At 34.8% G+C, this 23,463-nt stretch overlaps 3 protein-coding genes across 8 annotated transcripts; 2 read left to right on the top strand and 1 right to left on the bottom strand.

Annotated features, from left to right (window-relative positions):
* Positions 1-3,076: 3,076 nt before the first annotated feature.
* Positions 3,077-6,774, top strand: LOC120485140 (immunoglobulin kappa light chain). The gene is made up of 9 exons (XM_039680685.2): positions 3,077-3,274; positions 3,406-3,711; positions 3,797-4,111; positions 4,376-4,474; positions 4,980-5,007; positions 5,099-5,136; positions 5,274-5,311; positions 5,880-5,938; positions 6,033-6,774. The coding sequence occupies exons 1-8, from the start codon at positions 3,217-3,219 to the stop codon at positions 5,934-5,936; spliced, it is 939 nt and encodes a 312-aa protein (XP_039536619.2). The 5' UTR covers positions 3,077-3,216; the 3' UTR covers positions 5,937-5,938; positions 6,033-6,774.
* Positions 6,775-7,500: 726 nt separating this feature from the next.
* LOC120485141 (immunoglobulin kappa light chain) lies at positions 7,501-11,624 on the top strand. 3 transcript variants are annotated; one of them, XM_039680689.2, is made up of 7 exons: positions 7,501-8,038; positions 8,134-8,439; positions 8,525-8,833; positions 9,324-9,431; positions 10,478-10,518; positions 10,653-10,715; positions 11,420-11,624. In XM_039680689.2, the coding sequence occupies exons 1-6, from the start codon at positions 7,984-7,986 to the stop codon at positions 10,710-10,712; spliced, it is 879 nt and encodes a 292-aa protein (XP_039536623.1). In that variant the 5' UTR covers positions 7,501-7,983; the 3' UTR covers positions 10,713-10,715; positions 11,420-11,624. The 3 variants fall into 3 exon arrangements, with proteins under 3 accessions (XP_039536623.1, XP_039536624.1, XP_088978662.1); XM_039680690.2 differs by having other exon boundaries at positions 10,653-10,728; XM_089122536.1 differs by having other exon boundaries at positions 7,502-8,038; positions 9,342-9,431; positions 10,653-10,728.
* A 1,296-nt stretch (positions 11,625-12,920) lies between these two features.
* LOC120485099 (uncharacterized) lies at positions 12,921-23,362 on the bottom strand. 4 transcript variants are annotated; one of them, XM_089122534.1, is made up of 6 exons: positions 22,981-23,362; positions 21,369-21,527; positions 20,048-20,368; positions 19,019-19,315; positions 14,001-14,300; positions 12,921-13,867 (listed from the first exon to the last, which is right to left on the bottom strand). In XM_089122534.1, exons 2-6 carry the CDS (start codon positions 21,415-21,417, stop codon positions 13,761-13,763), a joined length of 1,074 nt encoding a protein of 357 aa, XP_088978660.1. In that variant the 5' UTR covers positions 21,418-21,527; positions 22,981-23,362; the 3' UTR covers positions 12,921-13,760. The 4 variants fall into 4 exon arrangements, with proteins under 4 accessions (XP_088978660.1, XP_039536628.1, XP_088978659.1 ...); XM_039680623.2 differs by lacking the exons at positions 12,921-13,867; positions 14,001-14,300 and adding an exon at positions 17,841-18,461; XM_039680694.2 differs by lacking the exons at positions 19,019-19,315; positions 20,048-20,368; positions 21,369-21,527; positions 22,981-23,362 and adding exons at positions 14,376-14,723; positions 14,836-15,260.
* Between the last annotated feature and the right edge of the window lie 101 nt (positions 23,363-23,463).

The raw sequence follows: 23,463 nt of genomic DNA, 5'->3' as shown, positions 1-23,463 counted from the left end.
AGCCTACTAATTTTGTAGTAGTTTTGTTAAATTACATTTAACTTTTTTAAGCTGTAGGCCCTACATGCCATTTTGGCGTTCAAAGAACGGCATGGCAACCAGAATTAGATGAAAGACTACATTTAAACTTTAAGATGTCTTAAGTTTGTAACATGCATTTTGCACTCTTAAAGAGAGAGTAAATCAAATTAAACTATTTTGACCTGAATCAAAATGCCTGACACTATCCGATGTGTGTGTGAAGCTGTGTCAACGAGTAGCCCATGAACTTTAAGCAAGAAACAGGCTGTAACAAAATCAACAATAATCCCTAAACCTATTTCGCTTTTTCTTTATTTCTTAGCAAACAAATCAAAATCAAGTTTTTAAAACAAGCTGCATGGTTAAGATATTTGAGATTTAATATTTGAGATTTTGTGAATATGCTTTTGTGAGGGGTTGAAAACCACACTGAAGCAAGACAATGCGTGCTTTCTGCTGTAGCCTTTCTGTTGTCATCTGAATGTGTGGTTAGAAGTAAAGAGGTGCAATACACAGCAGGATGTAGACATCAGGCTCTCATGAAACAGATTGATCTAAACCTGCTTACTTTCACATACTGATGTCCATTCAAAGTGACCCAATGGCTTTACATTCATATAAAACTTTTTACTGAAACAAAATACTGTATACCCAAAAAATTGGTGTAAACATAATCACTTTAACACATGTACCATAAATCCTAAATAACCAAATTGGTGTTATGATTTGAAAATGTATTTTTGACCATATAGACCCTTAATTGCTTATATATAGCCTGTAGTGATGTATGAATACATTTTTTATTTGTAATTTTACTTATTTATAGACTTAAATTACTTTACAAGCTGGTTTGTAAAAATCAGTAGCCTATATTTTGGTGATTCGCTTATTGTTGAGAGAAAATCAACATTCAGAAAGCAAATTTACATTTTTCACAAAACTCTTAATACTCAAGACAGGCATAATAATTTTAGGTTTATCGCAATTAATCGCATCCAAAATAAAAGTTTGTGTTTACATAATATATGTGGGTGCACTGTGTATAATTATTTTATATATAAATAAAATACAAACACATGCTTGCATATATTTATGAAATATTGTCATGTATATACTGCATATAGATTTATATATAATTTATATTACATATAAATATAAATATTTTATACATAAATATTTTTTTTTCTTAAATATAGATGCATGTGTGTTTATTTATATATACATATACAAAAACACATTTTGGATGCGATTAATCGCGATTAATCGCTTGACAGCCCTAAATAATTGTATTTTTTTCTATGTAAAGAAATATATTTGATATTTATAGAATGGAATTTTACCATGACGTTGCACATATTTGAAGTGCAGGGTGGGGAAATGTTTTAGACTCAGTTTGCGAGCGAAGGTGTGGGCGTTCAGCACTGGTTGTTGTTCTCTCACCATACTCCTCTTTTCATCTCAAACCCGTGAGGTTAGATCAAAACAAGTAACAGCATCTAGAATAACAGCAGACTGTCAGACACAGCAGAGTCAACCGACAAACAGAACACCTGCTCAATCTGTTGACCTTTCAGGAGAAAAATCTGGAGATTTGAGCAATACAGACCAAGCCACACAAAAATGCAATAGTGATATATATATATATATATATGAACCTGAGAAATCCAACCTGATCTCTTGTTTTAGCAATACCACATCAGCACAACTTCCTTTTCAGCCTCATGCATTGCCATCTAGGAACGAATAGTGACAGGCTTTAGTAACTTCAAGTTAGTAACTGAAAACTGCATAAGCAGTCATTCTAGGACAGTGCTTCTTAAAGGGATAGTTCACTTTGAAATTAATTTTTGATATGTTTTATCTTACCTCAAGGGGATCCAAGATGTAGGTGTCTTTGTTTCCACAGTATTTTCAATTTTGACATTTTTTGGTCAAACGGTTGTTGTCTATCAGTCATACACTGGAGGCTAAGGGGGTCCTCAATCGGTTCACCTCAAAAAGCAAGCACAGAGAAGTCAAAATTAAACATGATTTAATGACTCGTAAATGTAAGTACACACTGATGGCCTAAGACACGAAACGAGTGGGTATTTATAGTGAAAACGAACAGTATTTATATCGTTTTACCTCTTGTAATCATAGCCATGACAAACTGAAATGACGGCACGGGCGCTTCGGTCTGCACATGCGCTGGAAATGATCGCTTGCGCGCCGACGTCACTCTTTGTTTATACAGAGATTTCGGAAGTTTTGCCTTTCACTAAACATATTTAGATTTACGGGAAACCGCAATGGAAGACGATTTCAGTATATCTAAATATGTTTAGTAAAAGGTAAAACTTCCGAAATCTCTGTATAAACAAAGAGTGACGTCACACGCAAGCGATCACTTCCGGCGTAACATTGAACTGATTCAGTTCGGTTCAGTTGGACATGCACAGCTGATTCAGATCACTGTGATTACACGAGGTAAAAACGATATAAATACTGTTCGTTTTCTCACAAAAACCGCTCGTTTCGTGTCTTAGGCCATCAACGTGTACTTAAATTTACGAGTCATTAAATCATGTTTAATTTTGACTTCTCTGTGCATGCTTTTTGATGGACCCCCTTAGCCTCCAGTGTATGACTGATAGACAACAACGGTTTGACTGAAAAATATCTAAATTGAAAATACTGTGGAAACAAAGACCCCTACATCTTGGATGCCCTTGAGGTAAGCTAAAACATATAAAAAATTAATTTCAAAGTGAACTATCCCTTTAAACCTGACCCCACGGAAGTCTTAGACTTCCGAAATGTGCAATGGTCTCCAACAGGTTTGAGAAGCTCTGTTCTAGGAGTCCTAAGAAAAGTGCATGGCCCTGTTTCCTGCAAACACCAAAGTAAATGCAAGAAGTAAAAATGCTATTTAATTTTGGCAACATGTTGACTAATTATTTAACACCTTTGAGGGCTGCACACCTGAAAACTGTAATGTACAATGTAAAATCTACAATCTTGGTGTATCTTTTGCACAAGTGAGTCATATGGGCTAAAAGGTCCACCCACTGAGTACTTCTTACTGGATTCATTCTTTCTTCTTTTGTTTCTCCTTGCAGGCCATGTTCTGTCAAACTGGGTGGCGTTAAGATTGGCGTGTTTAGTTAAAAGTGGCATACATCTAACTTCTTTCAGATCTTTGGAACTGCAGACATGAGCACCTCGACGCATTGTTGGATATGGTTGTGTGTTTGCATTTTGGCTTCACGCAGTAAGTTATTGTTTTTGCTTTTATTTTAAGAATCTCACCTCATTCATTTTAAAGAGCAACTATTTAATCTGATATTCTAGTCATAATGTCAGACATATTTCATTAAAAAATGTTATTCTCTTGTTTTTCAGCTGCTTGCTCATTCCTCGTGTCTCAGACACCGGAGCTCAAACACGTCTCAGTTGGTGACACTGTAAAATTGAAATGTACATTTGAGCAGAAAGTTTCTTACTGCTATTCTGCTGCAGTATGGCAAAAGCTGAACCTACGGACTGGTAAACTCACACCGGTGATGTCTGGCTCACTTCAACATGATGAGAAAACTTGCGTTCTTACTTTAACAAATGTAATGACTAATGATTCAGGGTTGTACTACTGCATTAGCCATCAGAACTCAATGGCTATTGTCGGCAGTGGAAGCAGGGTGATCGTAACAGGTAAATCTGGGGTTAAATCTCATCAGCTTTTCTATGGGTCACGGTCACTATATCAGATAACATTTTGCTGTGATATGTGTTGTAGATCACTCTGTTGTGGAACCAGAACTGTCCATCTTATACTCAGTATCAGACACTGGCTCATCATCGGTAGCACTGCAGTGTCTGGTGACCGGAGTTGACCCGTCTCAAGTGCAGGTGTTCTGGAGGATTGGAGAGAAAACGCATGTCGGATCATGGACCGAATTCGGCTGGACAAACTCCACTGATTCAGACACACAATTCAAGCGTGCTCATCTCTCTATCTCTGCAGATGAGTGGACAGAAGCCGATGAAATCCAATGCTTTGCTGAATATAATGGCATAAACACGTCCAAAACTCTGATGCGATACGGTGCAGGTAAATTATAAAAATCTCAGAGAAACACATCAGGAAAAATAACAGGTCTACACCGATTAAGTTTAAAAATGTCAACCGACTAAATTGATTTTATTCAACTTACTGTTGAAGAAAGTTGAATTGGAACTCTGAAAACTGATGAAAATGAGTAAAGAAATGATAACCGTTTAAAGTAGAATACAGAACACTGCACTGCATTTTGCTTTTAGTTATTAATTAACTTAAGCATATGTATTAATTACTCTGCTCATTGCTATATTTCAGAAACCCAACCAATCTTCTCCTGGCTTCTGTACGCCGGCTGCGTGGCAGCGCTCCTCACCATACTTATATCAGTCATGATGGCTGTAGGATTGTACCGAGGTGAGAATTTGGTGCTTCTGATTTTGAGGATGTTTAAATATATATACCTTAAATAGTTGGGACTTGCACTGATTGAGGATTGAATTTGCAAAATAAATGCCTAAAAATGAGTTTTGTTTTGCTGGCTGGGCCTTTTTCAGGTTTGATTGGACTTTACTGAGTAAAGTTGTCTGACAAACAATCCAACATAACCTTGAATGTTCATTTATGTTGATAAATGACCTATTGAAATAAGTTTGTATAAGTCTTCAGAAAGTCCATATTAGAAGAATTTTACTTACTAGAATATTCATGTTGTTAAATATTTTGAAGGAAATATATAAATGTGGAAAATTCATAAAAAAATGCAGAGCCAAAATTATTAGGATATATGCTTTAAAACTAAAGTAACATCAATCAATTCTGCATTAATTATAAGGCACATGCTTTGGTAATGTTGTTTAGCCGATATATGATACATTGTGGCATATTTTTTACATATTACATATTTTCATTAAATTCACAGATATGTCGGTGAACAAAAAAAACAGAGGGTCAGTATTTCAACTTCTACCATATAAACTTCATAAAGTTTATTTTGTGAATGTAATTGAAGCAACTTCACCAAACTGTTTTTGTTTTCAGTCTCACAAGAAAAGATGCCCACCGCAAAATTTCATATGGTAATATGCCCTTTCAAACTGTTTTATGTTGTATTCTAATATATAATATGCAATAATAGCTGTAAAGCAATAAGTAAAAGTAAAAAAAAAAAACGGCAAACACTAAATAAAAGTGTCTATATTTATCCCTTTAACAGGCAAACAGAACACAATGAGAGAGAGTTCATCTGTTATGGTAAGAGGCAGAAAATTGTGGAGACTGAACTATGTCTTCCGCTGTTTAAAACAACTATTTTATAATTCAAGTGAGATGAATAATTAACTAATAAGCAAACTCTAAATATGTATTATACAATATGAACAAGGCTTAAGATAATATTAAATGGGAAAAAATATAAGTATAAGTATGTGGTTATTGAAATTTGACATTGTTTTGCCTGTTTCAAAAGTTTTCTTGGAGCTTGGCACTATGAATGTATTGGAATGGAAAATAGCTGTGTTTATGTATTACATGACTCTCTTTCATTTGATTTCAGGATTGAGCAGTTAAAAATATATGTTTAATGACCAATAAACTAAGAGAGAAAGGTCATGATGGAACTTTATGAAGTTTTGTTAGTGTGTTTTCCTTTTTGTACGTAGGATTTATTTCGTGGTTTTTGACCAGTAAACTATTGTTGAACAGCAGATTCGATTAGACAAAATATTTTACATGCAAAACTATGCTTTTGCAAACCTTTTTACCAAACAAAATTTGTACTAACTTTAAATAATTATATTTTATGATCTTAAATTTTGTCCAGTGTTTCTCTGGGGATCTCATCAGTCAGGGACAGGATACGAGTCCATCAAAAGAATAAAGGTAAAGCAAAGCAGAATTTTGTATGAATTATGTGCAACAGCTAATAATAACCCATGCAATGATCATTCTCACATGGCCTTTTTTTCTTTTTTAGGGTGCTATTAGTGGAGAAGTTTGGAGTGTGTTAAAAATGACTGAAATAAAAGTTAGAAAATGAAACATATTGCCTTAATACAAAAAAAGATGACCTGTTCTTAGAAAATGTAGGTTTCTGTCTATATTTCTGTTATTTTAAGTGTTTTTTTTTTACTTTTCCTCCTAATACAAATCTGTCCTCTTAAATCATGCCTCTTTGTAGACCATCACACTTAGACCATTTTCCAGATTAGTTCATTTGATGTGACATTTTTTATAAGTTATATTTGTCCGGAATTAGGAAAATAGGCTAATTCAAAATACAACCTTAATGGCATCATGCTCTTAAGAGAGTGGCACCAATTTTATAGTCTTTTGTAATTCTATAGCTTTTTTGTGAAAGTAAAACATGAGCTCGTGAGATTGTTCATATGCATATTTTCCTGTGATGGGTTGAAAAACCACAGTGCATGTAAAAAGACAATGTGTGGCCTCTTGTTGTAGCCTTCAGTATGCTTGTGGTTAGACATAAACTGCATAACAGGATGTTTGATGAGATGAAGTGCATGCACACCTGCTTTTGCTGTCCATTTTTACAGCAACTCTACTGATTTGAAACTATTTATACTGGACCTTACACCTTTGTATTAATCTATTTTTTTACAGTCTATGGTATTGATACATAATGTAATCATTTGTCACCCCAACCAACCTAAATTATGAACTTGGTCTGACGATAAAAAAGACTGCAAATTGATTGATTGATTGATTACTTGTATTATCCCCTTTGAAATATGTGTTGCTTGTATTTCAACATGCATACATAAGACCAACAATACACATAAATAAATAAAAAGAAAGAGTTAAAAATACAGTTCAAGGTACATGTGTCAAGTATAAATATAACAGTGTATACTTATAGTTAACTGTATTATTTTTGCACTTAAGCAAAGTTAAACCTATAAATCTGCAAGAAATCACTTGAATATATTTTGGAATATAAAAAAAATCATATTTAATGATAACAGATTGGAGAGCAAAGTCATCAGCGTAATTTGTTTTCCTCTTTTATATTATGCAAATTTACAGATCTTATAATGCGAGCTCTGAATTAACAACATTTCTGGTTGCACTATTAAGGGAGTATACTTTTATTTTGTCCATTTTACTTGGTAAAATGTAAAGCATAGTGCACCCTTACAAAAACAGGTATATAAAATAAAATATAATTAATATTTTTATAAAATATTATAAAATATATTTTACATTTAATTCATGTAATATGTATTTTAATACTACATGAACTAAATTGGCCCACATTTTAGTGTATAAAATACAGTTGAAGGTACATTTCAAGTAAATGAACACCTAAATATAACAGTTGTGTACTTATAGTTAACTCTATAGAGTTAACTATAAGTATACTATATGTTTAGGTATCCATTTACTTAAAATGTACCTTTCAAGTATTGAAATGTACCGGTATTGTCAGTTTGTGAGCGAGGCGAGGGTGTGGGCGTTCAGCTGGCCACTGCTCTTTTCATATCACACACTATAGTTAGATAAAAACTTGTGACAGCACACTGGTGGTTTTAAAAAGAGTAGTTAACAACTTCTCAGCTTGTATAGATTGCTACACAGAGAAACAAATACTAACTAATCCAATAATTGTAGATGTTGAAATAGACTGATTGTTTTTCAGCAGGAACACAAAAGTGCTACTTTGCAGCTTATTTGATTAAAGCATTATTACCTGCATAATACGTTACCTTATAAGTTATAAGAGTGTAATTTGCAACATAAAGAGGTCTAGTATCAGTGCAGGGATTTCTAAATGCTAAGGTCCACCCACTGGTGAGGGGTTATTTGTGCAAGTAAATGAAACTCTTGTGTACTGGCATTTTTTGGCATTACGATTGTGACCGTTAAAGGTGACATTAAAGGTGCATCAGAGCCTTAAAAGCGTTAACATGAATACCTGGACGTGCTGTTGGATTTTATGTTTTTGCATTTCAGCTTTACAAAGTAAGTATATGCAAGTTAAGAATGTCATTATCTCAGTTTATTAATATTTAATCATGTTGAATATTTGTTTTAAAATTTCATTCTCTCGTTTTCAGCTAATTGCTCATTCCTCGTGTCTCAGTCACCGGAGCTCACACACGTCTCAGTTGGTGACACTGTACAATTGAAATGTATATTTGAGCAGAAAGTTTCATACTGCTATTCTACTGTAGTATGGCAAAAGCTGAACCTACGGACTGGTAAACTCACACCGGTGATGTCTGGCTCACATCAACATGATGAGAAAACTTGCGTTCTTACTTTAACAAATGTAATGACTAAAGATTCAGGGTTGTACTACTGCATTAGCCATCATAACTCAATGGCTATTGTCGGCAGTGGAAGCAGGGTGATCGTAACAGGTAAATCTGGGGTTAAATCTCATCAGCTTTTCTATGGGTCACGGTCACTATATCAGATGACATTTTGCTGTGATATGTGTTGTAGATCACTCTGTTGTGGAACCAGAACTGTCCATCTTATACTCAGTATCAGACACTGGCTCATCATCGGTAGCACTGCAGTGTCTGGTGACCGGGGTTGACCCGTCTCAAGTGCAGGTGTTCTGGAGGATTGGAGAGAAAACGCATGTCGGATCATGGACCGAATTCGGCTGGACAAACTCCACTGATTCACACACAGAATTCAAGCGCGCTCATCTCTCTATCTCTGCGGATGAGTGGACAGAAGCCGATGAAATCCAATGCTTTGCTGAATATAATGGCATAAACACGTCCAAAACTCTGAAGCGATACGGTGCGTATAAATGATAAAAATCTCAGAGAAACATATCAGGACAAACGTTTTGTGTTAGCCTGTATACTTTCCCATTTTATTCTTAGTTTTTTTTTTTTAAGAAATATAGTTTAGATTAATTGTCACATTAAAAGGTTACTAAAAAAGTTACTAAATGTATAGTAACTATACTATTATCATTATCAGTACTATTATCAGTAACTATTGTCATAGTAACTAAAACTTTTTGATTCAAAAGGCCATTTATGCAATTTAATAAAATATAAAAATTGGCAGTGGTTTTGTGTTACAGACACCTATCAAAACCTTAATTAAGTGATTCAAAATTATTAAGGCCAAAGAAGAATAAGTTTAATAACCGAATCTCTGTTGTGTGAACAAAATTATACATTTGTGTACATTCAAGCAAGATACTCTATATAAAAGGACCAAACCTTGGTCTCCACTATAAAACACTGTACTTACTAAATATTAATTATTTATTTTATAGTGATGGTTAACCTTTCAGAATGGAATCAAAGGACTTTCTGGCCTCTTTACTGTTGCTTTGGGGCAGCAGTCCTCATGGTTGTGGTCTTCTCTATTTGTTTATGCCAAGGTAAAGATTTAAATCAATCTGAAAACTTGTTTTGTTTTATTTTATGTAAATATTATAACTAGAAGTAAAACTAAAAGCGCATCTGGGGAAATTGTCATTTTTTAATTTTTATATTATAAGTTTTCATTATTTATGAGTTTGGTAATGGGCAGTAAAAGTGCATATTTACAGGGAAAAAGCGTATTAAACAAAACTTGAAAAAACTTGAATAATTGGGGAAAAAATGTGGATTACTTACAAAATATTGGTAAATAATGTTTTTGTATTTGTAAAACGTTTTTGTTTTATGTTTTTTTCTGAAGAAAACATAAATAGTGATTAAGCCAAAATATTAAATAGTAATTTTGTAGAATAGAGAATGAAACATTTTTTTTCTTTCTAAAAATTGACTTTAGAAAGAAGGCATTATAATTTTTTTTTTACAGACTTTGGTAGGTCTGTTAGTGAAATCTGTTGACTTCAGCAATCACTGTACATTATATGCCAACAGTAACAGTTCAAAAATGGGAAAAAGTATGTCTTGTGTTTTTTTTGTTTTTTTTTTGCCCCAAGTCTGCATGACTGCAAGTCAAGAAGTATTAAAAATATGGTAATATCCTTTTAGATTTATTTTTTTAACAAATATTTATTTTGGTATCTTCATTCTAAAGGGCCTATACTGTATGGTTTGATGGAGATTTTAATGCATCTCCTCCGTAAGTAAATTGGTGAACTGTGCACATTTTAAGATGGTCATCAGAAACCAAATGTGGGTCACTTTGCATATACTTTTTACTTTTAAAGAGGAATATCTAAACAACAAATAATGTTGAAACTGAAATGTATTTAATTATTTTGTCTATATCAACACAATTGCATAATATACCAGTCTCAGTGGCATAACCACATTTTTTTCTAAAGTTTTTATCACTCAAAAGTATTGTTCTGTAAACTGTAGGCTACTGTATGCTATTCTGTGCATATAAACATGTAGTCTACCAGTAGCTTCATCATTGCATTGAATGCATCTTTTTATTAAATATATTGTATTATTTACCCTTTAACAGGTAAACAGAGTGCTGTGACTGCAGAAATGTCATCTGTAACGGTAAGCGTGGTATAATCTAATAATTATAGATATGTAAATATGTTTTTTTTTTTTTTAAATCTTGACAAAATTATTTTTTATAAAGTCAATAATAGTTTTGGTGTGGATATTAAACTTTTTAATTTTTTGTCTAGTTTTATCCTGTGGATCCCATTAATTTAGGAGAGAATTTAAGTCCAACAAGAAAAAAATAAAAGGTAAAAATAAAATGTATGTATTCTTTTTGACTGTGAATTACGTATGTGAAACAGTAGTCAATCCTTGCAGCCTGGTCTCATTGTAATACATTAATACGTATTTTTAAAAGACACAAAACATCGATAGATGCTGAAACATATGGAAGTACAGGTATCTGCAACATTTAAATGTAGTGTTATTACAGCTACAAATCTTTTTACAATTACAAATCTTTCATATCATAAAAATTTTATCACATACCATTTTATAGATAAATGTAAGATCTCTTAACCCAACTCCAAAACCTAAACAAAGCCATTTAATGCAGAATCTAAAAAGAATAAAACGTGGGCAGATGTGAAGGGAAATGACAGTTTTAGTAACAATATAGCATTAAAAATATATTTTGAGCTGCCAATCCAACTCCTACCCCTAAACCCACCAATAGCCATTTCTTAAAACTACATAAAGTTATGCTCAAACGACGATGTGTTGCAGTTGCAGTGCTCTCTGGCGGTATATAATAGTTTTGTAAGAGGTACAGAGCAGAATTTAAGTTATTAATTAATTCATGACAATGATAATCTGGCTTCACTCTATGAAGGCGCACATTTGCCAATTTCATGAAACACGGCATGTGTATTCTCATGAGATCACGCTGCACAGCCCAGCCTTGTGAAGACCACTGTCAGATTTTCATCAGATAATCTGTCCTCTCTTTCAGGGCATCAATGGAGATCAGTGTTATTGGAAGAAATGTTGAAGTATGCCACACAATCATTGACATTAAAGTTAATTCTGTTTAAATTTACATCATTCCAAAGTTGTTGTTAAACCAAAATGATAAGAATAATATGTATTATTGTTTGATTATGTCTCCTCTTGGTTCCAAATAAAGATCCTTTTACTTTTTAAAACTGGAATTACAGCAGAAAAATGCCTTCTGTCTTTGAATCTTTTGTTAGGAAGCCAAGTTTATTAGGCCGTCAATGAGTAATTAAATCATGTTTAATTTGAGGTGGACTAAGACCTCCATTATATGCTGACAGACAACAACGGTTTGACCTAAAAGTATCAAAATTGAAAATACTGTGGAAACAAAGACACCTACATCTTGGATGCTCTTGTGGTTAGCTAAAACATATCAAAAATGAATTTCACAGTAAACTATCCCTTTAATGTCATTTATCTTCAGATTATCTAAAGCTGTGTCTGGATAAAGCTAGAGTTTGTTTCTTATTACTCTTTAGAAAGATGTTTGAAAGAATTTTTTCAGGAACATCACACTCAAATAACATTAAAAAAAAAATCAATATTTTTATGTTCTTGGAATGTTAGAAATCAACGTTCCTGTAATGTTGAATTTTAAATCAAAATGAAGTTGAAAGAACGTTTAAGGAACATTAGCCTATACAAATTACCATCTCAGCGACCATGCGCTTGCTCCCAGCTAACAGACTTTTGTTATAAGAATGTTCTCCAAATATTCAATGTTGGTTCTGGGAACGTAAACAATTTCCAGTTTTCCTGACGTTAGAGGAACGTGTTTTAAAAGGTATAGCCTAATGTTTAATGTTAAAAACAGAGAACATTACCTCATGGTTGTGGTTGTTCCAGATGGCCATGATTCTGTCTTGGGAGACAAGGCATGTGAAGACCTGGGTCTAGTAAGAAGAATATACGCCATAAATAAAGGACATTCACTATAACATTGGCTATAGTGAAACAGTTTCCAGACATATTTGAAGGGTTTGGAGTATTACCTTTCACAGTTGAAAAAAGATGCGCAGCCAGTAGTTCATGCACCAAGATGGGTTCCAGCACCACTTAGTCGCGATAAGCTGAGGCAAGAGCTGGAAAGAATGACATGTAATAACTTGTTGTTTACCTCTAATGGAAATGGGACGTAGTGATAGTCCCATTGATGAGTACAGAAACTAACCACTAGGTGTCAGTAGCATTACACTTAGCCTACCGGTAGAGTATGCAGACCGAGAGTCAGTAAAGTGGAGTTTTACTGTTGCTGCTCGTGACAGTGAATAAAAGATCATTTCTGTTAAAAACCTGTTTCTTTAAAGAAATAAGATACATTACAATTATCAAATCCGGATTACTAGTGCTCTGAATGGGACATCAAATTTCAATGTGGGCATTACAATGTGTATATATATATATATACATATATAAATCATTTTTGTTTGTTATTGAAATCTGTTTGGGGGATTATTTAGTGGGGCCATTTTTATTTGTATGTTACAATATAATGAATAGCTTAATTGGTAGCCTATGTCTACTTTATCTACTTTATCACTATTACAATGGTTACACAAGTCAAGTGCAAAGAATAAATAAAAGTTTATACACTAAATGATACAAATGTATTATTTTACCAATTTTAAAGGTTTACTACATTTTCTAACTTTCAGTAAAGTTATCCAAATCCTACTGACAAGTTTTGAACAACACAAACTGAAGGTTTGATCCAGATTAAAAACTAGGATTGGATTCCATGATCTAATCTGATTTCAGATTCATTCTTTCACTTTTGAACAACCCATTTTCAAGATTTGATCCAATCCGATAACCAATGTATTATTTATTTATTTTTAATGTGATGTATCGGAACATAATTATATTTTATTTCTTTACTTTCTGCCTTGTTGCATTTCCTTGTTGCATCACTATTCATAATTCATGATTTGCATGCCTATATTTGTAAAGATATTTTTCACATTATTGACATTGCATACAATCTTAAATGGGATGGCAGAAACTGGATGACACATTAAATGTCTGTTATTATCATTTGTAGTACGCCTTTATTCAAATGTAATCTTTCACATGCAGGATCACTAATTTTACATCTCACATTTGCATAAAATGTACTCACATAAACATAACAAGCAAATAATTATCCTAAAAGTTGTGTCGTGTTTGTAAAATAAAACCTATGCGAACTAAGCAAAGTTGATTCAAGCTTTATGCAAAAATATTCATTTGTAACAAATTGTATTTATTTATTTGATGTTTTCAGGTTATAGAATCAAATACAAAATTTCTGTGGTTTAGAAGCGTCCTGCTAATATTAATGAGGTAACGAAAAAGAGAAGAGCAGTGACAAGTGCAAAAAATCGAGTTACACCGACAAGAGGATAACAAGTGTCCTGAATATCTGAGGAAAAGAAGAAAATGAAAAACGTTTACAGCACTTCAGTCAATAAATCGTAGGCCTACTGATCAATATTTTGGACAGATAACAAAATTTGCTAACTTAGTGAGTATATGGATTATGAAAAGTTATTTACCATAATGATGAAGAGTTGTGTTGATCATCCATCCACCAAACTTCACCACACAGGTGCTCCCTTCAATCCTCCACTCCTCAGCGGATACTGCTACATAATTCTGAGTTTTCACTGAGTTGTCTTCGCCTTCTTCCCAAACAACCAACGTCTGTCCATTTTCTTTTCTACTACCTATGAGCCAGTACACAAAGACCTGTGATGGAGCAGATCCCCCGACTGTACACTGAAGAGTGACTGTAGAGTGGTTGTTGCTGCTGGCAAATGCCACGATATCAACAGACGGCATAACAGCGCTGTCAGCTGTGAGAAGAGGAGAGATGCAATTTTAATTATACAAAATAACAAAAGGACCTGGGCTTTCTTATGAACACAAACCTTGAGTACCACCATGTTCTAATACAGTACCATATACAGTGACAGCTGTGCCATTCCCCAGGTACATATGCTCACGGTCTGTAGCGATGCAGTAATATGTCCCAGAATCCTGGTCCGTTGCGTTGTAGATGGACGCCTGACACACTGGGTTTTCCACCTTATCTTTAGTCTGAGGGGGGATCTTCGCATCCTGCAGAATGTCCAATCTTCCAGTCACTGGATTTACTCGGACCCAGGCCACTGTGTGACAGAATGACTGCACCTCATTGAGTCGGCAGTGCATGGTCACTGTCTCCCCCGATCTCACTTTCACTGACGGGGGAAACTGATAAACTATTCCCGCCATCGCTGCAAAGGGATTCAGACCTCAAAATGTGAAAAATTAATATCATGGTCTCAATTACTAGTTAAAATGTACTAAAATGCATAAATGAAGAGAAAAAATACTGTTGTAGCTTACCTTGTGGAGAAATGAACCAGGACAAGACAAGAAAAAGGAGGTCATGCATGCCGTCTGAAGACTTTACAGGCCAAAGCAACTGAGAAATGCGCAGAGTCTGACATAGCACACACCTTTTCCTGTCTGTCCACGTCGTTTCATCTGCTTGTTGATAAAAAACTGATAGGCTACGTTGAAGCTCGGGTAGATTCTGAGGTGGACCTGGAACTTAATTTCTCGTCTTTACTTTTATTCATGATATAATAACACAGTTTCAGCCCAAGAAGTCATATAACTGACGTCTTGGGACGTGTTTTGACCATACGTCAACATCCGCCTTTTTAGGGTACCCTTAAACGTCGGTTACATCATAGATATATTTATATAAAGGCTAGATGTGTTACGGCGGAGTTTCCATCGTCATCACCGGCGGCCATCTTGTCACAGACAAGCTGATCATGTAAGATGAGTGGTCAGCACGAACACAAATACTCTTATCTCGTTGAAATCTTGACGGATTTATAAACGGTTTGGTTTCTTACAAACGTTATTAACGTGGCTATAATTATCTGGATGATTATTTATTTATACACTTTTTATTCATTAAGTATGCAGTGTCATAACTACATCTCTGACGTTTATAACAAAACAAACATTTTGAAAATCGGTAGAAAATTGAGCAAGTTATGGTCATTTAAATAGTACACGTACCATTAACACAATGTTACGAGTGAATGGCCGCCAGGTGCAGACATCGACCTCGGCCAGCAGCGTGGACGACATATCTAGCCTTTATATAGCCTAGATATCTATGGGTTACATGAGGATCCTGGGAAGTACGTCATACAACTGACGCTTTCCCTTTAACGTCGGTTAGGAGACGGGGTATAGGTTTAGGTCTGGGGTAGGGTTAGGATCCGATAATGTCATCTAACCGACGTTCAAGGGTACCCTAAAAACCCCAAAATCGAATGAAATTAAAACATCAGTTAAACTCTTATCGCTAGTTATATGGTTCTATGTAGGCAAATATAACAAAAATGCACAAACATGCATTGCAACTATTCAAATGGCATGTTAAAATGGCACATCAAAAGTAGTAATCACATTTAATCTGAAACTTGAGCTTATTTTGATGAACGCAAAGATGATATCTTGGCTGGAATTGATGGGCGACACATATAGAGATCTAGATCCAGAAACTGGCAAAAGTTAGGTCATTAAACCACAGTTTTGTCTTATTTTAGTGAGCTGCTCGTGTTGCCTCTAAATCCATTTCCTTTTTCCATTGCAGATTAGAAATGTGTCTCTTACCCAGTCAATGGTTTTGGATTAAGTTGAGGGGAAATAAAAGATTTTTTTTTTTTGCTAGAAATGACCACACACAATTCTGCAGAGCTGTCTGAATGGGGCAAACATTTAAAGAGAGGCTCTTTCCATGTGTCATCGCCAATCCAGACTATATCTGTGCTAGACAATTAACACAATTTAACACAATAAGATCATAATTACCAAATACATGAATGTAATCTACAGACCAAAGCAATGTGGCACATACTTGTGCCCTACTTCATTTCAACAAAATCAGCAATTCTGCTCTTCCGCCAAAGACTTCAGGGTTGGAATCAAGCATCTCTGAAGTTTCATTTGCCGTACTTTTGAGACTGAAGTTTTTCCGCTGACAAAGCAAGGTGTGGACATTAACCAATATGATATGTGGTCCACATCACCCTTTTGCTCATGTGGTGCATGCAACCACACACAAAAAAGAGGACACAGAAAAACAAAACACTGAAGGAGAGAAAAAAAAAATCACTTCCTGTCAGTGAACCTGCCAGTGCCACACATAACCAAAGTCACATAAAGCACAATTCTCCTTATTGCTGATACTTTGCTCCTAATAATTAGCCTAGACTTGCCATTCAGTGACACATGACTGTCGACTGATCTCTAAAATACTTTTTATCTTTTAGCTTTAGCTTTTAGAGAAAGTATTTTTTCTCACAGCTCCGGCTTTAGATCATTACATAGCCTTGAGTCAGCTGTTTAGGGTTACAAATGATATGGATTCAGGCTCTTGTGTAGTGCTGGTTTTGTTAGACCTGAGCGCTGCATTTGAGACCATTGACCACAACACACTCTTAGAAGAAATGGTTCTATTTAGAACCAGAAATGTATGTATGTAGCGCTGATAGAACCTTTTAAGGTTCTATATAGAACCTTTTCAGTGCATTCTTCTTGAATGGCTAGAATGGTAGGTGTCAAGAGCAAAGTATTACAATGGTTTGCTTCCTACCTCAAAAAGAGGACTTTTTCAGTAAATTTAGGAAACTGTTCTTTGTCATCTGCGCCTATTTTGTTTGGTGTGCCCCAGGGATCTATTTTGGGACCTTTATTGTTTTCCCTTTATATGCTCTCCTTGCCCCTCATTTTTCAGAAGTACAACATTTCATATCACTGTTATGCAGATGATTCTCAGCCGTACCTTCCAGTAAGGCTTGCTTCAATTGATGTGTTATTGGAATGCGTATGACATAAAAAGGTGGACGACAAATTATTTTCTGCTGCAAAATGAGGATAAAACAGAGGTTTTAATTCTGGGTTGTAACTTTGGATCAATTTGTATTGTATTCAATGTGCTTTATAAATAAAGGTTGTTGCTGTTGTTGTTGATGGCTTTGGCTATAGGAAAAAAAATCATTATATATATTAATTCAAAATTGTTTATATGTTATCTTATTTTATCTGGTTTGAGATCATTGGTGTAAATTCATATGATTTCAAGAAAAAGTGGGTCAAACAATACATTTGCATAGATTTAATTAAAAAAAAAGTTGACTTTTTCCAAAAAGATTTTAGTTTTAGATAAGACTAGTCTAAGTCTAAATTTATACTTTAAATTAACAAAATATCACACTATTCAAAACATCAAATAAACATCAATAAAAATCTGAAGCAAAAAGATTATAATTACTCATGAAACATGATTCCTGCAAATAGATATGCCAATTTATTTCAAATATTAGTATGTTAGTAACAATTGCCATTGTTCATCTGGTGTACAGCAATGCCAAACACACACACAAAAAAAATTGACGAATAAAAGTTTTTTTAAAGCAATATCCGCTTGTTAAGTCATGATTAAGGAACGCTGTTTCCGGGTCCAAGGCTCTACTCGTTTCACTTGAGAATATTATTTCAACAGCCGTTCATGAGAAATAATTATTCATATATATATATATATATATATATGCACACACATAAAAATGTACGCTGTACACTAGGTCTACTTTGTGCTCACGGCGTCCCAAACTCAACTATTTTACATCTAATTATTGTCTGGCCATTTGGGTTTTCAATATGGAGGTGAAGATTAAGACTAAAAATGTTCATATTACATACTATCTTGAGTGTATATTAGCACTATTTGTTCTTTTCTTGGGGCATCAGAGCGTTTGGTCCTGGAAACAGTGACGCAAAATGTCAGACTGAACAAGAGGAGAGGTTTTTGCATAGACACATATTCACAAAAGTTTTTCGTCCCACTTTATAAACATAAACAATCACTGTTATCAGAAACAGGAAACCAAAAATGAAGCAGAGAGACAGATAGATGTGTTTTACAGCATAACACACATTTGATGCATCTGCAGAGAGAGAGGATAATGGAAAATTAGAAAAAATAAAACACTGAATATTAAATATAAAGATGTTCATTAAAACCAATGAGTAAATAAATTAGGAACTAAGTAAAAACTAGGTTTGGGGTCATTTTTAAATGTTTTTGACAGAAGTCTTGCTCACAAAGAATGGATTTATTTGATCAAAAAATACGGCAAAAACCGTAAAATTGTGAAAGATTATTACAATTAAAATAACAATTTTGTAAATAAAATTAGTAAAAATAAGTATATGCAACCGGGAGGCAGAAAAAAGACGTGTTTTGTGGTTTCGTGTCGTATAAGCTAGTAGCATAGTGGTGGTGTCTGTAATGTAAACATGACAAAACAGGAGTGTAAGGGCTCTGTCACAAAACAAAGAAATAGACCGACGTGACCGAACCCTGACAAAAACATTCATATGAAACAGAAATATTTTGTCTTTACTGTGAATTTTTTCATCAATTTAATGTATCCTTGATAATTAAAAGTTTTCCCCCTAACTCTTAAACTGTAGTGTATATTTTAGAGATATTGTACTGTACCATGATGTCGCTGAAGGGTCTTGGTATAGATCTGTCCTTTAAACTTCACCACACACACACACTTCACCTTCCTATCCCATTCTTCAGCAGTGATCAGAATTTGGTTCCTGGTGATCTTGATGCCACCATCACTCCCATGTGTCAAAACTGCCTGTCCTTTCTCTTTTCTCCTGTCTACGGCCCAGGACATATGTATCTGCGAAGCCTCAACGCCGGTCACAACACAATGAAGAGGGATTAAAAGACCGTTTGGGATCAGTGGTGTCAGAATATCAATAATAGGAAGCACAGTGTGCTCTGGAAAGAGATTAAGAGAAACATTTGGTTAATACTAACCATCAATAAAAGACTTTTTAAAATGTGATGTTGCTATTCAATGAATTTACTGTAAATCAATTCTATTAAAAGTGTAAGGCACATAGTCTACACTCCTAAAAATAAAGTTTTTTTTTATTGGCATTGATGGTACCATCAAAACCTTTAATATAAATGGAATTATTCCATTGGGAAAAAAAGTTATTTTGATTATTGAAATGTTCATTACACAAAGAAAATAAAAATAAAAAGTTTTTTTTTCTTTCAGAAATGTTGACTGAAAGGTTATTTAGGGAAGCCAAAATGCTATTTCTATTGCACCATTACAATAAATAATAAATAATAAAAAATAAATAAATAAATACAGTTTTTATTTTTAAGAGCGAATGTATAAATGGGAGTCATGAATAAATCATGTAAAAACTGAAAAGACTGAAATGTAAAATTCTATTAAAAAAAAAACTGAAAAATAGTCGGTAAATAAGTAATCCTGGATATAAATTCTATTATTAAATCTCGCTATAAAGTTCATGTACACACTCACTCATTCATTTATTATTAAAGTCCGTTTGTAAAGTTGAGCTGATGGTGCCACCAATAATTTACAACATTTTTACATTTAACATTTAACATTTTTGTCTTCTGTGTACAAATATTACTATAAACAAAATTATTAATTCGCAATAAAAAATATTATTATTATTATAGACTCACCTTTCACAATAACCCTGGATCCATTGCCAATGTGAGCAAAGCGGCTTTGCACAGCTGCACAATAGTACATACTGGAGTCATGCACTGTTGAATTGGTGATTACAGCAGTACAGATGCTGGTCCACTGGTTGGACGAGTGATGAGGATCGATTTGAAGTCTGTCAGTGAGGCTGATTGTTGCATTTTCAGGAATGACTCTCAGCCAAACCACTGTTGAGCACGGGGAGTACAACTCCATAATGTTGCACTGTAAAATCACATCCTCTCCAGCCATCACCTCAGCAACTGTCGGCCACTGTGTCACAATGAACGGCTTTGTCGCTAGATGACAAAATATTGTAATGATTATGTTAATACTTCTGACTTTTTCCTATTGGGCTTTTATACAGATTTTTGAACGTACACTCTTAGAAAAAAGTGTTCTATATATGAAGCATAGGGTTCTTTACTCAACTCCAAAGAACCTTTTATGCTAAAAAGGTTCTATAATGACAAGAAAGAACCCTTTTTGGCACAAAGGTTCTTTATAGGCTATTATTCATTCATATATTACATTATTCTGCAACATTTTGTAGTTATAATTAAATTATTTCTTATTATTCTGTTGTAATAACTTGACATCAAATTTTAATCATGTTGATTTTTGAAATTGATTAAATACATAAAATGATATAAATATATACATTTTTTTAACCCAAAAGGTTCCATATAGAACCCTAAAGGAACCCTTAAAATTTTTTTAACCCCAATTGAAAGGGTTCTGTATAGAACCTTTTAGGGGTTCCAAATATGTAGCGCTGATAGAACCTTTTAAGGTTCTATATAGAACCTTTTCTTCTAAGAGTGTAAAGAAGCATTTCATTTAATAACTTCAAAATGATCATGCCTACAAATGTTCAAATTAAACTTTGAGCAACTTTAGAACCTTTAAATAAACTTGATGGTTGCACTTTAATTCAATAACCCACTTAGACATTCTAACTATGAGTAACTTTGAAACTTTTGTACATGCCAACCAACTCATTAATTTGCAACTACATGTCAACTAACTTTCATTATACGGTTAGTAGAATAACCTGTACTTGCAAAGTTATAGTCTGTATGTTGGGCGACCATCAAAATAAAGTGTTAGCAGATATTAAGCAGACAGTCTACTAATACTTTAATGACTGGTAGGTAGATGACAAGTTACTTATAGTTTGTTAGACTGTCTAAATAAAGTGTTACCAACTTGATTTTGTGAATTCAGAAGCATATTTCTAGAGATTAAAATTCTAATTTAACAAACTGTTTCATTATAAAATGAGTAAAATCTCTTTACCTGTTATCACAGTGAGAGATACCCAGATCATCATCAGCCAGGTGCTCATCTTTTACGTCTGACTATCACACAACTGAATCTAGCCTGTTGTCTTGATCAGCAAAAAAATTGGTCTTCCTTTCAGCGGTCTGTGATAGGTCTTCTCTCAGTAGACGGTGACTACAGAAAACACAGGATACTTACAGTAAAACAATGGAAAGTCTAGTTAGGATTAAAATGCAGTGAGATATCATAAACAGTTTGACTGAAATGCAGGACCTCAGTATATTCCATTGCACTTTTTTTTTTTTAAACTTTGGTTAATATCTGTTGAAGTTAAAAGCTAGAACAGTGTTAAATGTTAGTGGTCTAAATATTCACAGTGACAATGTTAACCAAAAGTTTCTTGAGAATTTTGTCACCTGCGGATATCTCAGGAACAGAGTGAAGACTCAGATTACAGATACAAATTCAACCTTTAATAATAATACTCTGGAACAAACTGAAAGGCAGGGAAAATACATTAACAAAAAAGAGATCGGACAAAGGCGGAAAGAAAGGGTGCATCTTAGGCTATGTTTACACGGAAACGATCTGAAGAGAAAACGTCTTTGAAAACGAAAAGTGGCGTTGCGTTATCACTTTTTATTCTGCGTTTAGACGAGCGTTATGGGTGGGAAATCTGCGTGCATATGGTGACGCAAAAGTGTGTGAAATTCGATGTAGTATGCACTCCAGGCGGCTAGGTGGCGATGTGAAGCACTTCCACACAACAACACCAAGTCCGCGCGCCTGCGTACAACCTTCACTGTCAAGCAGACTTTTGCGTTTTTAAGCCACGTTCACACGCGACCAAGCGACGCGATACCATTGATTTTTTTTAATGGTGAGCGGGCGAATAAAAACAAATTTGCAATAAAATGCATTTGTTGTCTAACATAGAGTAATGCCCGTAAATGTCACTCACAAACATTACTACACTCTAAGAAGAAATGGTTCTATTTAGAAGCAGAAGTGGTTCCATCCCCCGCTTCATATATGGAACTCCAAAATGGTTCTATAGAACCATTTTTTTGGTAAAAGGTTCTATTGACCAAGTATGGAACCCCAGGGTTCTATATAGAACCCAGAGGAACCCTTTTTTTAATTGTGTATAGAATCTTTTAGGGGTTCCAAATATGTAGCGCTAATAGAACCTTTTAAGGTTCTATATAGAACCTTTTCTTCTAAGAGTGTAGGCAGCCAGTAGTGGGGAACGCCCTCCAGCGCAGCCACTGGCAACCTGCAGCGACATAGTGTGAACGGGGCTTTACACGGGAACGCGACGGTGAAGCGTTTTTAAGATTTCCACTCTGGAGGGTGGTTTCACTTTTTTGCGATTTTAAGCCCCAAAAACGCCATCACCGTGTAAACGAAAGGCACATCCGATAAAATATTTTTACGTTTTCACCCGCGAGCGGCCTTAATACAGGGCCTTAAATAGCAAACAGAAATTAGATAATTAATCAGACACAGCTGGGACAAATTAACTCATAATGACAGTAACCATAGAAACAAATGAGAACACAAGGAAATCAGGAACCAATCAAAACACAAGCTGAAAGTCCAAACATGAACTGAAATGTGACAGTACCTCACCCTCCCGGAAGGTTGGTGCCGGCAGCTTAGGAGACCAGGGTGGAGTAGATGGTGGGAGGATACAGGAGAAGGTGGAGCAAGGTGGGACCCAGGCTGCAGGTGGAGCCGATGGAGGGAAAAGCCATGGTGGAGAAAGGGCTGACAGGGGGCCAACTGATGGAGGCGGAGCAGGTGGAAGTGGAGACCAGGGTGTAGACAGAGAGCCGATTATTATTGTAGGTTATATTGGAGTCCCATTAGAAGATTGCTCCTAGAGGCTCCTAGTGGGCCCCGGTCCACTGACTGAAATATAGGGACACTGTCCCGATAATGATGAAAGGATAGAAATGCCCCTGGTTAAAGCGGATACAAGGAGTCATAACTCTGTGATTTCAGTAGCTATGAGATATTAAGGCAGGGCAGAAGTAGATTTAGTTTAGCACAGGTTTGAACAGGATAGAGAATTGTGACATTGGCATCAGATTAGGCAGTGTAAATT

Source organism: Pimephales promelas, chromosome 18, assembly GCF_988280905.1.
Source record: "Pimephales promelas chromosome 18, fPimPro1.hap1.1, whole genome shotgun sequence".
Classification (NCBI taxonomy): domain Eukaryota; kingdom Metazoa; phylum Chordata; class Actinopteri; order Cypriniformes; family Leuciscidae; genus Pimephales; species Pimephales promelas.
This window is presented reverse-complemented; position numbering and strand designations above follow the sequence as displayed.

Bases quoted from the DNA above. Each gene is read 5' to 3' on its own strand.
- LOC120485099 (XM_089122534.1), bottom strand. From the start codon at position 21,417: ATGAGCACCTGGCTGATGATGATCTGGGTATCTCTCACTGTGATAACA. The intron at 14,301-19,018 runs GTACAGTACAAT...CTCTTCTCACAG, and splicing joins GACCCTTCAGCGACATCATG to CTGACAGCGCTGTTATGCCG. The intron at 13,868-14,000 runs GTAAATAACTTT...TCTTTTCCTCAG, and splicing joins CACAACTCTTCATCATTATG to ATATTCAGGACACTTGTTAT.
- LOC120485141 (XM_039680689.2), top strand. From the start codon at position 7,984: ATGAATACCTGGACGTGCTGTTGGATTTTATGTTTTTGCATTTCAGCT. The intron at 8,834-9,323 runs GTGCGTATAAAT...TTTATTTTATAG, and splicing joins CAAAACTCTGAAGCGATACG to TGATGGTTAACCTTTCAGAA. The intron at 9,432-10,477 runs GTAAAGATTTAA...ACCCTTTAACAG, and splicing joins CTCTATTTGTTTATGCCAAG to GTAAACAGAGTGCTGTGACT.
- LOC120485140 (XM_039680685.2), top strand. From the start codon at position 3,217: ATGAGCACCTCGACGCATTGTTGGATATGGTTGTGTGTTTGCATTTTG. The intron at 3,275-3,405 runs GTAAGTTATTGT...CTTGTTTTTCAG, and splicing joins TTGCATTTTGGCTTCACGCA to CTGCTTGCTCATTCCTCGTG. The intron at 5,137-5,273 runs GTAATATGCCCT...TCCCTTTAACAG, and splicing joins CCACCGCAAAATTTCATATG to GCAAACAGAACACAATGAGA.